The 15,676-nt window shown below is 37.1% G+C and overlaps 1 protein-coding gene across 8 annotated transcripts in view; it reads right to left on the bottom strand.

Annotated features, from left to right (window-relative positions):
- The window catches only part of BRD10 (bromodomain containing 10), a 56,646-nt gene that overhangs the window by 10,772 nt on the left and 30,198 nt on the right, over window positions 1–15,676 (bottom strand). For 4 of the 8 annotated variants that reach the window (XM_075136616.1, XM_075136617.1, XM_075136622.1 and 1 more), the window contains 4 exons: window positions 13,900–13,979; window positions 9,302–9,434; window positions 4,845–4,960; window positions 947–1,134 (listed from right to left, as the gene is read on the bottom strand). In XM_075136616.1, coding sequence (XP_074992717.1) covers window positions 947–1,134; window positions 4,845–4,960; window positions 9,302–9,434; window positions 13,900–13,979 — 517 coding nt within the window. The remainder of the gene's footprint in view (window positions 1–946; window positions 1,135–4,844; window positions 4,961–9,301; window positions 9,435–13,899; window positions 13,980–15,676) is intronic. The other 4 variants (XM_075136619.1, XM_075136620.1, XM_075136618.1 and 1 more) reach the window with 3 other exon arrangements.

Below are 15,676 nucleotides of genomic sequence, written 5' to 3'. Positions count from 1 at the left end.
AAGCGAGTTGACCCCCTCTTATGGAGGACCATGCTGGAGAGGTATCTACACTGCAGCCTGTCGAGGACCCCATTCCACAGCAGGTGAATATGCCCTAAAGGAAGCTGCACTCCGTGGAGAGCCCGCACTGGAGCAGGCTCCTGACAAGAACTGTGGCTTATGAGGGACCCACACTGGAGCAGTCTTACCCTGAAGGACTCCAGCCTGTGGAAAGGACCTATGCTGGAGCAGTTCGTGAGGGACTGTATCCCATGGGAGGGACCCCACACTGGGGCAGGGCAAAAGTGTGAGGAAGGTGCGGCAGAGATTAAGTGTTATGAACTGACCTCAACCCCCAATCCCCATCCGCCCTGTGCCACTTGACAGGGGAGGAGGTAGAAGAATTGGGAATGAAGTTGAGCCTGGGAAGAAGGTGGAGATGGGGCAGAAGGGGGAGGTGTTTTAGTTTTTGTCTTTGTTTCTCACCATCCTACTCTATTTTTAATTGGCAATAAATCAAATTAGTTTTCCCCAAGTGAGTCTGTTTTGCCTGTGACAGTAGCTGGTGAGTGGTCTCCCTGTCTGTATCTTGACCCATGAGCTTTCCTGTCTTATTTTTTCTCCCTGTCCTGTTAAGGAAAGGGAGTGACAGAGTGGCTGGGTGGGCATCTGGCAGCTACCCAAGGTCAACCCACCATAAATGTAAATTCCGAGCAGGCCTACTATGTTATCACAGAAATAGTTAAGCACAAAAATGGCAAAAACTTGCATTAACCAGAATTTTCATCTTGGTCATGTCTGCTCTCTTCTAGTCTACATCTGTCAGACATGCATCACAAGCTATTTCAATATTATCACAGTAGTAGTTAAGGTAAAAAGTAGGACACAAGCTTACATTAAGCTCCTGAATCAACTTGATTCAGCTCCTGAATCAAGTTCAAGCTATCAAATTCCAGTAAATGCTTACCATTGTCTGCGTAATCCTTTTTGAGAACTTCCACATGTTCTGCAGACTCTGAAGATTTACTGCATACTACTGCAAAAGAATCTTTGCCAGAATCAACTTCACTTTCATCGTTACTCCACAATTCTCTGGTAAATTTATCATGTTCTGGATGTCTTTTAAAGTCATCATAGTCCTTCTTCAATCTAGACCTTGAAAAATAACAGAACTAACTTTACTAAAGAAACACACAGCTTTAACATTTTTTTAATTTCTATTTGCTGCCACACAAAAAATTGGTGTAGAATTAATTGCCTGTGCCCTTCAAAAAATTTCAGGGTAGCTCTGTCTGCAAGTCTCTAAAACCCAGAAAATGTGAAGTGACAGTAATATCCCTTCCCTCACCAAAACTGAATTCTATGTCAGTAAGTCCTCTATCAATAGGCAAAAAGACTGAGTCAAATATGACCGTCACTGTTTTACTGCATCCATTTTCTATTTCTTCCTTTGTCTTGCATTGTGACAAATGTACCTGTATGGACTCAAGTATTAACTGTAACAAGTCTATTCTTTCCTTTGAAGGCAACCCCAACTAGAGAATTAAGTAAATCTTGTTTTTCTTAAATGCATCATGCTTCTGGCCCAGCTATGGGACTGTAATGTAACTTTTTCCTTTAAGAAAACTTTCTTACCTCTGGGCCATTAGAACAGCTGCCACTGTCATTTCCATAGGCTCACACTCCACTAAAGAATGTGCATATGATGGAAACACACAGCTGCTTTACTCATTTACTCGTTCAGAAACACATCCACTTATCTTGATACTCCTGAACTGCTACGTATTTCCATTGTCTTCTAAACCATTGTTTAGATGGGATCTAGGGAGTATTTTAGTGTACAAATACAGTGAACTACAGGATTCAGCTGATGGTAACCAACACAATATCCAGGAGGATTATTTAGCAAAGGAATAAATAGATTATAGCAATTAGCACCTTGTGTGGAATAGAATCTAGACTCTAGCCTGGCTCTAACCCTTATGACAGTAAGAACAAGATCTTAAATTTACCAATTCTTATGCATTAAACTAACAGTTGTTTGCATTGAGTGCAGCAATGGTCAGCTGCTCCCTAAGGGATGGAGAGGGAGGAGCGAAGCATGATGTCACAGCTAGCAGGGCATGAGCCTCACCAGCCAGGATGCCATCCCACCGGCCCTGAACGAGGGAGCAGGGCAGGCTTAGGGATGGTAACTAGGTTCAACCAAGAGCCCAGATCAACAGGCAAGTTCCTGGTGCTGAGGCAGGTCTGAAGTCAAGCTGGGAAGTCAATTCACAGGTTCAGATCAGGGTCAGGTCCAGTGATGGCTGCCAGTGTCAGGACCCAGTTGAGTGATTTCCAGGCAGGTTCACAGTGATGACGCAGGTCCAAGGTCAGTCTGAGGGTCAGTCCGGATCAGCAGGACCCATGGCCAGGCAGGGTGACTGCTGTAGTTAAGCTGGAAACTGGCATTCCTACGGCAGAGACTGAAGGCTGCAGAATGACCTGAAACCGGGGTCCTGGGCCCATGGGAACGTGATGTGGATGGAGGCCCAGGTGAGGCTGGTCAGGGTCAGTAAGACCTAATAGTTTACTCACAGCTTTGACACCTCACTGAGAGAAGACAACCTTGAAGGCTATATGAAGAAGTAGCGTGGATGATACTTTGACTCTGTCATTAGGATTTTCAGCTTGAAGGTATGGAAGAACTACAGAAGGACATGAGGGAACCACTACTGTACTAAAGCTTCTGGATAGGAATTTCCTTTTTTCTTTTGAGGAACTTCTGCTGTGGGGCCAGTGAACAAATATGATCAGTGGGCACAAGTAACCTTTCCTTTTAAATCTTGCTGCTATTCAAATATCATTCAACATTATACTCTGTCATAATTTTGAAAAAACCAGAGGACCTTTCAGAAGGGCAAGAAAAAGGATTTTGATCACAAAGAGTGCTCCTACTAATTAAAGACAACAAAAAAGGACGGAAGGAAAACTCCAGGCTCTTTTTCCATACTGAGATCTTGCACAGAAGGAAGGAGCTCTGCCCAGCCCTTGACAACCTAGAAGGCCAACACTGTTATTCAATTAGTTGATGTTAGTAGTTGGCTGAGACACCCTATAGACACTGCAACTGCAGCTAGACTTGTGGTGGTGCTGCTGTTTACACCAGCATAAGCAATCTTTACTCAATTGCTTTTTCCCTTTCACATGACACCTTTCTTCACCACTGTCATTGGTGCTACAGCTGCCTAGCAGCAGCACAATGAACCAGACCAAGACATTGATCTAACCTCCCCCCACCAATCTCTCTTTCCTCCCCACGATTTGTAAAGGATGTTTTTCAGCTAAGCTATTCCCTGGTATACTATGTGCCGGTCCAAACAGTTATGTCATAGAAACACCTAGGCTAGCATTGCTGAATAAACTAGGGTTACAGCCTAAAATATACATCCTGAGAAATACAAGTTAAGTTAATCTCAGAAATTATCCTTCTCTCTCAGTGCATGCTTCTCTAGCTACTAGCACATATACGTGCAAGACCTTGGCCACTCAGTTCCAGACTAAAATTTACTCATATTAGGCACACCTTATATAAAGTATTTTACACACTTTACACAACAATTCTACTTCTGTATTCTATCACCACATTTAACAAACCGAAACTAATACTGGGTACCAAACCATTCCACAGCAGAATTTACAAAAGGATAAAACTGGAAACTCCATACACTGGAAACTGAAATCCTTTCTAATAGTATTACTGTCTGCCACATTTCCAAAAGGAGTCTGAATTGCTACAGACTTGAAGAAATGAACAGCTAAGGAAAATGAACAGAAACTTGAATAGAAAGGAATAGAAAAAAGCAAAATTTGTACTTTGGTCCATTATTTAAAGCAAAATGTTCAACAACATCCTAAATTTCCAAATAAGGATTTTAATTCATGCATGATATCCACAAAATGAGCTACGAAGGAACGAACTCTTCATAGTTCTATCTGTTTACTGTCTTTGGTGCTAGGATGTTGGCTTTTTTTAAACTTAATACCTTTTACACTTTTCAGAATTAGTTCTGCACCACGTACTGTGTAAGTTGCTTCCTTCACACTCAACATTTAAGCAGCTGCCTAACTTTACCTATCATTTGACACAGAGTTCAAGCTTCTAATCGTTAATTGCTTTTTAAAAGTCTGTGTGGCAAAACTAAGGTATGATTATAGCAACAGCTGTATAGCTAACAGACAACAATGTCACCAAGCTTCAAGACACAATGAAGATACCGAGTCAATACCCAGTCTCTCCAGTATTTATGATCTGGGTAGCATCTTCACTGCTACTAATACTTACCCTTACTAGATTTAGATCAGTCACCACTTCACTGATATTTCTCTGACACACTGCATTCCAGATGCATTTCAAATTTACAGGGTTACAAAGACCTCAAAACAATGTTTTAAGAATTGCTTGGTGGAGAATTCATTAACAACCAATTTAGGTAGCTTTAGACAGTAATTAGTCTGACAAAGTATTCTGATCTAGTTTTCTACATACAGGTTTTCAGCACCTCTTAACCAAATAAATAGCAATGCAAATCCTAGCTGGATTGTGATACAGCTATTGATAGGCATGCTTAAGGTTTCTAGAGCATTTTAGAGAAAAAAAATATTAGGGGGTTAAACTCAACTTTATTTAGAGACAGTAAGTCTGGAACATAAAAGAATTCTTCCAACTAAAGCACTACCAGTGTCCCACTCCTCTCCTCGAAGTATTTTCATTTGATTTACTTGAGAAGCCAGTGATTGAACTCATTGATTAGTTTTTAAAAAGTGAATTTTGTTCTGTTTTCCATCCCATGCACTATTGTTAAAAAAGAGCAGCTAATTACCTGTTTCTTTGAAATGCTTTCATTAGCTTTGGTTCCCATGGTAACAGTTCATTAAGCAGTCGTATCAACGTACCATGCAATTCCTTTACTGCTTGCTTCCGGTGGTACCATCTTCCCTGCAAACATAAATACCATTTATTTATCATTGCATTAGACATGAATCTTGTTGTATTGTATTAATACTACAATAATCTTGGTACACTAATACAGCATACGAGGAAAATAACTGGAAGAAAATGTTAGTAAATTTCACAGTTACATCTACCCTTAACCTATGTAAGACATTAATACTTCTACTTTTTTTAATATTACAGAGAGATAATGTCCTAGTTAAAAAAGCAATACTGAAAGGATGTTCACTTTTTATGGGTCAAACTTAAAACTGAAACAGAATCCTATGAACACACCATGTGTTTAAAATTACTTAAATGAGTAACTAACACAGATAGTAATCCATTCAGGTCAGGGAAACCAAACATGTATGTACACTTTCAATAGTTAGAGATAAAATTTCTACAGAAAATCTTACCATAATCTCATTTAACGTAAGTAATATGATTTATATTATTGTTATTTGCAAAAACAATTTACTACAATTTTCAGGGATAAAAACCACACAGTTTTTGCATCACATTTTTGTATTTTATTCATAGTTGTAGATAAAGTTTTTTTTAAAAGAAAAGTTTTGCAAATTGGTAATTTATGAAGTAACAGACTATGCAGTAGAGACCAGTTTTCCAACATAAAAGCTTTAAGCTTTTAAATCAAATGTATAATTAAAAATGGTTTTCTTTTCCAAACTGATATATGTAATCTTATGATCTTCCATGAAGAATTCATGTTTTAATAAATTTGGAAAGGCTGAATGAGGATAAAAGACATTGGGAAATAACAACTGTCGTGTATATACATATAGACAGCACAACCATAGTAGCCATAACGCTGCAGAAAACATCTCTTAAAACTCTTAGATACCCCTTATAGGTATTTCTTCCCAAAATTTTATTCTCTAGTTTATTACACAAAAGACTGACCAATGCACGTAATAGCTACAAAAAGAGATGTGGTATACTCTAGTACTTCTGCCACTCTACTAATTCTGTGCATTTTACATAAATGAGGATTTTATCTCTTGACTTGTCAAAGAGGATGTAAGACAGTAAAGAGTCTATGGTTCTGCAAGAAAAAGAAGCAAGACTTGGGAACTTATTTATTTCATATACATATTTAGCTTTTGATAGAGCTCATATCCTTCACAGCCTCCTGTGGTCCAGCACACCAAGAAGTGTAGGGCAGGAAAAGCTGGAAAAAGCTTGACACGGGTGCCTTCCAGCAGCCTACAATAATGATTTTCTATGGACTTTGGAATAATTCCTTTCTACACACTTCAGCAGATCTCTCCAATGTACAGCAAGATCAGTCAGGCTGAATGCTTGTTTGAAGACCAGGTATCTATTTTTTTATGGATAATCTTTTACATGTTACTTAACAAAACAAATACTACTCCTTCATTCTTCAATTAAAATTACAAAAGCAAAGATTTTAAGTAGGAAATTATGCCACATTACCACATAATGGTAAGTGTTCAGCACACAGACAAGCCAGCAAACTGTATTCTAATTTCCTTGATTTGTGGCCAGTTGTATTTGCACATGCAATGCCCTGCAGCATAAAACCTGCCACTGAGCACTGCAACAGAAAACAGCCCTTGTGTATACTGCAGCCTACCAAGGCATTTGGTATCACCTCCTAATGTTACCAGTCAACAGAATTAATTGCTAACGTATGAAAGAATATTATGTGCACAGATTTATCCTTCTTGTAAGATCTACAAAACAGTTCACAGACAGTTTTAAAAGGACGAATTTAAATACCACACATTATTAGTGGATTGTATCAAAACAAAAATCAAAATGGCAAAAATAAACAATGCCACTACTATCAGGATATAGAAATGCCGTACATGCATTTGATATAGCAAAGAATGGGATGTGTGAAAACGTAGTATTAAAAAAGACATGAAAAATTACATGAAAACATGTATGAAAACAACAAGAAATTATTAATTTCTGAGACTCATTTATCTTTAAATAAGGCTAAGATCTTGGCTTAAGTAGAAAAAAAGAGTATTTATGAGCCAGATAAATATCCGCTGACCACTGAGTAAACTTCGAAGTGATAACCGTATCATGGATTGAATAGCCAGACACAAGTAGAAGGCTTAGTCAAGAGCAGACTTCAAGACTTTACTGCCTTCATTAACACTTCAAAGAACAAGTAAAAGTTACTTTTCTCCTTGTTTACAAAAATGAACAAAAAAATAACCAATCCCCTGTCCCCCCAAATTCTAGAGCTAGTTTTTAACAAAAATAGCGTCGTCTGGATACAATCTCTGGAAAACTCCACGTTTGCTCCAAATAATTTTAACGCAAATATTATAGCAATATAATTAAAAAAGTAAATTAATTATTTCCCCGTACCCCAATTACTCATTTTCTTTCTGGGGTTTAGGAGTTGACAATAAACCTGTTAGTGGAAACAGAGAAATTTAAGCCTTGAGAAGCATTTTCTTTCCTCAGAAACAGTCAGGACACAGAACAAATAGGGGCTAAAAAAGACTGGGGCGAGGAGTGGAAGATCCTTATCTTTTAAGTTATTGTGGTTCAGTTGGTTTTCTGTGCAAACACATAAAATTTCTGCAAAGCCCAGATGTTACACAAATGATCTGCTATTATTCCTTAAATATTAAAATAGTGAAAAGGAAGGGACGTTAAAAAAAATGTCTATAACCTTAAGACACATCACTACAAACTCTAGCACTACCTTTCCTATGCAAGTTCATTCTCTAACATAGTCTTGTGTTTTTTCCAGGGAGAAAAAAAAAAGCAAGTCAATAATTGATAAAGCTATGACTTAACTCCCTACTTTGGCAATACATAGCTGCCTACTAATTTCTACAGATAATAAACTTGCCTTTATAAATGTCTGTGTTGCAAACTCTTCTCAGTAATACCAAATGATATAATGCAGGAGAACAGCTAAAAACTGAAGTTTAAGAGGCTCAGGCTAGAGCTTAGAAGCTATATTTTAATTAGAAACATACGGCATTAGAACAGGTTGTGCAGAGAAGCTGTTGAATCTCCATTCTTTCCTTCTTGTTTTCAGAACTCGGCTAGTCAGGTTATGGATGACTTAATGCAGCACTGACAATAGTCCTGCTTCAAGGTGGGTAGACCTTCAAATGTCCCTTTCAACCACTGACTGCACAGTTCCTTCCAATGAAAGATAAAAGCATGACCTGATACGTTATGGGATTAACAAATAAATGGAATGCAACATCTGATGGCACAGAAGGAACTGACCACACCAGAGTGGCCATGACTGTTCTACTCCAAGTACTCAAAATATAGCTGTTCAGGAAATTCCACAAGGAGTGGTTTAGTGGAATGGCAGGGTTAGTACAAAGCAATAGCTATTACAGCCCCGTGGTTCAGTCCTCTTGTCAACAAGGGGTCTGTAGAAACGGAGATCTGGATGCACTGCCTTCTGGTGTTTATGAAATCCAGCAGGATTTTATTAGCAGACATGAACTAAAGTTATTCAACTACATCAAGATAGTACTTTAGAAGTAAAAACAGTCCTTCTCTATCACTGAAGAGCTTGGTCTTAATAGATGTGTGAAGAAACTGTTCCCCTTCAATGTACTTGAGCTAATTCTAAGTTTGATAAGAGCCCGCATTCCTAACTGATTATTTAAATAGAAATACCCAGTACCTAACTTGTGTGTGTACTGAGTTACATTCTTATGTGGTCTGTAATTCACATTCCCAGTACCACTGCTTCTATACCTTGGATCTGACTTCTAGTTACCATATTGTTCCAGGTAGTGACAAACAAACCACTGTTTTCTTCTGGAAACACAATGTAAGGTATTCACAGAACAGAAAAGAAAAAAGGCCTAGACAGAGGACAAGTATAAAATGTGACTTTCAGCTGTGTTAAGTTACAAGTAAATTTTAAAAATGCAAAAACAATAAAAATACATTTTAGAAATGTGCTGAATGTTTCCATATAAACACAGAGAGACATTCAACACGTTCCCAGCTGAAAACTTACCTTTTAAAATAAGGTTTCTGACATCCAGAGCAGCCAGGAAATGCTGACTCCACTCTCCGTGATGCCCCAACATACACTATTCTGGCATACTCATCATGGAACCCCAAAGCAGACTGGAGCCAGGATATGGATATATGCGGTAAGGACTGAACTTTATAGGGGAGTTTTTGGTTCGTTTTTAAATAAACACGCACACACACAACCACAATATTATGCAGTTTTATAAGATTTTCTTTAATCTTTACTTTATATCCCAGGGACATAAAATAAAGACAATTAGAAATCTTACAAAACCATGCAATATTGTTGAAAAGGGGTGGCGGTGGAGGGATAAAACTTACCTTACCCTTAATAGGCCTGCTCCATTCTGCAGCGGGGTTCTGTGGCATGTGTGACACCACCAGTCTAGCGTTTTCTAGTGATGTCACACAGAGAGGGAGTTGGTGATCTGCAGCTGCTTTGGACATCAGATACCTAAAGAAAAGAGATCGATAACTTTTTCAATTCAGATATGGATTGATATTGAATGTTCTTATTAACCAATTTATGGGCCAAATACTAGAATTTCAGACAGTTACTTCAATGGCAGTTTTGACTGAATAAGAATGCATGATGAGATTATGTATTCATACCATACAAATTCATCTATAATTGAAAGCGTTTTCATTTTGAAAATGATTAAAAGTTATCTTCTGCAGTAAAACCTCCTGAAAGTCAGTATCTTGTATTTTACCTTCAGCAATGTCATTCTGAATATTATAAATATCTATCAACAGCTAACCTATGATGTTATTTGAAGACTGGGACTGAATATAGTCAGGAAGAACTACTTGTAGTAAATTATAAAACAAATTCACTCATGACATCTCTTAATCGATTTTATCTTTGAGCATTTACCGGCAACTAATGAAAAGATATCTTGTATCAGCCCTCAAATTTTTTTTTTTTTTTAAAAGACTTCAGCTTGCACTTCCATGACCTAGATATCCTATTACACCAAGCTATATCCTAAAATGGTATCTCATACTCTCTTACCAAACACTGCAAACAAATGAAGCAAAAAAACAAAAAGCAATAAACTTCTTGCTACCGAGAGTGTCTTTATCTCATGATTTAGTTCATTACTATGAAATCAAGTTTTTGGGACAAAGAATGGAAAAAGAGAATATGTTAGATACATTACAGACAAAGATGCACAGTAACACAGAACCTAAGCTGAAATTAAAAGAAAATGTTTCAGCTGCAAGACTTCAAGCCAGTCTATTAAAATTCTGTTATCCTAAATATTTATTGGAATTCTTCATCTGCAGTTTAAACTTGCAAATGTGTGTGCAAACACAGATTTCTCAGACTATAATGTTATTTGTTTGCATGTACATTTATGTAAATATAGTAACACAGATGAAAACAAGTATAACCAAAAACTCCTTACATGCAAAAGTCTCAAGCATGGTACATATTTCACCAGGGAGGGTTGGAAGAGGCCAGGAGAAGAGGAGGGAGGAATGAGGAGAAGGAAAGTCCACCTACTGCTAAAAAGTGACGACGATTTAACCCAGTAATAATTAAGTTTCCACGGGGCCCAAATGAGAAGACACAGTAAGTTTTTCCACTTTATTGTTTGTCAAGTTGAGGTCCGGTTCACTAAAATATTAGTAAGACCCCTAATATATTTTTGAGGTTTACATGAATTTCTGCTGAGCATTCTTGGGAAGTCCCTGTACAGTCTTGTCTAACAGTTTCCCTACCGAACACTTTCAAACATATGGCAATATTGCCCATTACTTTACTGTACACAGAGGAAATATTTTATAAACTTTTATTTAGTAAATGAGCCAATTTGCATTATTTTTGCCATATGTTAACTTTTTTTTTTTTAAGAAAAGTGTAGTAAATCAATAAAAACCAGAAAACAGCCTCTTCTCTTAGTTTAGATGCTTACACTTCCTATGAACAAATTTAACAGCAGCCTGTTTGGAATTTCAAAAAAAGTAGACACAGAAAATATTATGTTCCATCCTGGCGCAATGTATTCCTTTGGACAGCCTCAGTATCCTACAAATGAATTTATGTCTGAGGTTCTAAGTATTTTTCTGACCTGTACCTGTGGGTTTTTAACTCTGAATTTTCAGGTGCACATATTTCTGCAGATGATATGGACTTAGAGCTGCAGAAAACCTCAGTTTGCTTTCAGCCCTTCTGACTTTCAGCCCTGCTTAAAAGATATATCCACTCCCAAATATAGACAAAGACATTCACGTGTCTTGGGAAGTACAACTGTCTAATTAAAACCTTCAGGAACAACACTAGAAGATAGTAGATCCCAAAACCTTTATAAAAGAGGTTTTTACCTTTTTTACTACTAAGTCAAGAACACCAGTGTGTTACAGACCCCTGCAAAACAATAAAATCTTCAATGCATTTTCTCCAAACCCTAATTAGTCATGAACTTGGCTGATGCCCTTTGACTAAGTAATTCTCCTTCCCCTCACCTTTGTCTGACTTTTCTCTCCCTGTAGGGAGAGTCTGGTCTCCTTCTCAGGAAGGTACTGCCCTTTATCCATTTTAACCTTGCCAACTTAACTGTGGGAATCCTGTCCTTCTCACTCCCCAGAGAGCTATGCACTTACCAATCAGACTTGCAGGGAATGATTCAAATCTAATGGTGCTACCAAAATAACGTCTTGCGTTTCAGTAAACAAGCAATCTTTCAGTGTTTATGTTCTCTCCAAGACAATCTATGCTTTAACACAATCAGGACAGGGTCTAGAATTAACTGTCCTTGTCAAAACCCAGTTCATTTTATAATAAACGTGCTTACTACAAAGTCAGCTTGCAAAATGACATCTGCAAAAAAGCCCAAAGTTCACTATTTGATACAAGTATCTGCAATCCCATCAGTTTCTTACTACACAATGGCAAGAAGGGATTGAAAGAAAAAAAAAATCAAGTTCTGCTACGATATGCAAGTTAAATCCATACAACTGATCTACAGAATAGCTTAACTAACAGTTTCACACAAAAAAACAATGACTTCAAATTACAAGAGAAGCTGATTATCTGAAAGGCAGCAAAGAGATTTCCATTCACTCTGCAACTCCCGCTGATTTCACCTGACACAGAAGACAACAGGGAAAAATGGGATCCAAAATGTCAGAAACTGATAGTTGTTATCTTGCATACTGATCAGGATAGAAGGTGCTACTTTACCATCTCTTCTCATAAAAGAAATTTCATATATTAGGCAGAAGCCTTTATATTATCCTAAATATATTGGCAAAATGCTTCACTACCACATATGTTGTCAAAATTATTTTTTCATCAATACTGCTGAAAGTAGATTTTAAAGTGGAATTAGGCTACTTTGCATGTCTTGATCAATTTGCTAGTTATAGCAAATTTCTAAAAGCTCACATTCAACTGAACTACCATGCTTACATATACAGTCTAAATTTTCAGCAAACATGAGGTAAAAATGCAATAAAATCTCAATAGAATTTTTGGGTAATACAGTCTACTTCAGATTTATCATTGTCTATTGACTGCTTGTAACTTCCCCCACATCTTATCTATGTCAGTATTAGCAACAAAACAGACATAATTTTTACTGGAATGTAGTTGTTACTGTGAATTCTGTGGTTTTTTCCTATTAATTCCATTTTTACTCTACTTTTTAGTCATACTGCTTTAAAGTGAAAGGATGGAAGGTGGCTCCGTAAGGAATGTCTAAGCTAGAATGTCTTCTAGTTTTGGTACATTCCTTAGGACACGTGAAGTGACATCCTTTCACTAGATAGTGCACAAAGCATTAGACTCAAGTCCTTCAAGTCCCCCTTCTGCACCTCCCACATTCTGATTTCCAGTCAGGCACACAAATAAATAGTAAATCTGACTAACTTATTCCCTCCTCTCCCTCTTGAAATGTAGTAGGTGGTAAGGAGAGGAACTGTTCAGTAGCTGAAGGGATAGACTTTTTAAAGCACCCCTGACTGTAATATCATGTACAACTTCACCTGGCACAAAACAGCACACTTTTCCTGTGAAAAGCAGTCCCACTCTCTTTTGCCCCCAGATGCTCATTCCTGTCCTTACAATGACCCTTCAAACTGTGGCAGAACATAAGCACAGGTATTTGTGCAACTGCATGATAAATTGTACTAGAAAACTGATCTGGGTTACAAATACCTCAGCAGCAGTAAAAAAGTAGTTAGGTTTATCACAGACTAACTCTCTCACCATGCAGCTGAACAAAGAATTTTGCTACCCTCTCCCGCGGGGTGGCACAGAAAATATAAGCTGCCAGAGAGTAGGAACTATTTATTTGGCAGCAGTTTTGGCTTATGTCAGTTGAAAGCATATGTGAAATTGCAGCCTCCCTTCAGAACTGTGGCTAGAGTTCAAGAGTGAAGCAGTCCAGGAAGAGATAATACTAAGACTCAGTTGAACCTCTGTTTAAAATTAAAGAAATGAGGTCAAATTTCACCTTCCTCTCTAAAAACTATGGCAAACTGACGCTAAGGCAAATATCATCATTGTTACAACAAACTCACGAGTAATCAAGCAAAAGTGCAACACTTTTTAAATGGAAAAATATTACTCATAGCTAATTCAAAAGACAATACAGGTGTACAAAAGAGTACAGAACCAAACTGTTTTCATCAACCAAACAGGGAAAATCCTTTCCAACAGGTTTATTATTTCATTGTTGTAGGAGAAACTGATAGTAATGCCTACACTTAAAACTACCCATGGCTTTCCATTACATAACCCTGTTCTAATTTGCTTTTAACTTGCCAAACAAAACTTGTTTGGACTAAAAATCTCTCATGTCATTTGTTGGCTCAAGCTGATGTTCTGAAAAGTGTCAGATACAACCAGTCCAACTATCTACAAAAAATGCGGGAAAACAGTAAGTTTATTCATGTTAAAGAAGTCTTACAGCTCAGCTCTTTCATTACAGCCTCCAGTACTTCCAAGTTCTGGAGAAGGAATTCCTTTTACGTACTCTAGAATGGTCTCCTAGGAAACAAAGGGCAGTTAGGACTAAGAAAAAGATTATACTTTAAAGTCTTAATATAAGTTAGACAAGCTGTATTTCTAATATGTGTTAGTATTTAACATAAGCTTTAAAGCTTGCCTTGAGGGTTTCTCTCAGTAGCTTGTGCTAACAATGGACTAAAATTGGAATTAACGAGCAGGTTAGTCATGAAGAAGAAAGATTCCTATGGGTTCACCTCGGTCACTATTGCAAACAAAAATCAATAAAGTCACCATGAAGCAGTAAGAACGCCACCATCTTCGGGTCAAAATACGAAACAAGTCCATTAACAGCATCAAAATGAATACCATCATATTAAAATAAGCTTTCACATTAAGTCAAATTTCCATCATCAACTTAGAACAATGTTTTACTTAATAGACTAGGCACTTCAGAAAAGCTGAAACAAACTATCTTGGATGCTTCTGAAACTGCCACTGTCATTTGTGTCAGAGCTGAAGAATGAAAATCTGCATTTCCTCCAGTTTTTAAGAAATCTAACCTAATTACGCATGATGTCAGACATCAAAAATTAAATTCTACTGACTTCCCTTGCAAAACCTCATTTTAGCAAGTCAAGTTTATTGACTAGTCATCTAATTTAACATCTTTCTATTTGTATTTTTTAGAAGTGAATATGAAATTTGCCTGATAATTATTTTTTAAAAATCAATACCTTCCCTTGACTGTTTTCTTATAATCACTTCTTCAACAATTAATCCTAGCCTTTTTTCTTCACATAAAATTTCTAACAACACAAGTGTTTAGAGACCCAGAATCATGATCTGATAGATCTATACAAGCACACAGAAAGATTGTCCTTACCTCACAAATTCTGAATGCTAAATGAGTTGTATTTTAACTCCCCTGTACTTATGTGGTTTGGTTTTTTTAAGATGGTGCAATTAGAACTAAACATAGTATTCCTGCTGAAGTCATGCAACTTACTTACATAATGACATTATCAGATTTCAGTTCAAAGAGCAATTATGACATATTTAGCATTTGTCTACCCTTGAAGAAGTCTTGTTGGTACAGTTTTACTAGCAGACTAAAAGTCTCTCCTATACCAAGATTATTGATATGCTGATGTGTACTCTCATTTTTGGCTTTTTCTTCTATTGTTGACATGGCCTTTCTGATAACCTCTTGACAATCTTATCATAAGACCAATTTGCAATTTAGCAACTACAAAATAATTTCAAGCTAAGTCTTGAAATTTTTATTCCTTTGGATATTTTAACAACTATTATGCTAAGTGTCTGCACTGAAATTTGTCTTTCAGAGTCCTAATTTATATTGCCTCTCACCCATCATATCTCTCTCCCCTATTTAATTAATTTAAGAATAAATTGTTTCTGCATGAGACTAAAGACATTCACAGAAATTAGCAGCCTAATTTCTAAGGTATAGAAAAAGCAACATTTTTAACTACTACTGGTCAAAGAAATGCCACAGAAATGCCTACCAAATGTTTAATAAACAAAACTGCAATGAAGAAGAGTAAGTAATAAGAAGAATTGGCTGTAGAGGGCCATTTAAATGAGTACTATTTATGTATTTAAATCGATCCACCATCTTGATGAGAATCACTGCTCCTACAAAACCCCAAACTTGTTGGCTTCTCCTGTCTAACTGTTATTCTTTTGAGGTTTTCAGCTGCATAGACTGAGTGATC

The sequence above is a fragment of the Calonectris borealis genome, chromosome Z, assembly GCF_964195595.1.
Source record: "Calonectris borealis chromosome Z, bCalBor7.hap1.2, whole genome shotgun sequence".
Classification (NCBI taxonomy): domain Eukaryota; kingdom Metazoa; phylum Chordata; class Aves; order Procellariiformes; family Procellariidae; genus Calonectris; species Calonectris borealis.
This window is presented reverse-complemented; position numbering and strand designations above follow the sequence as displayed.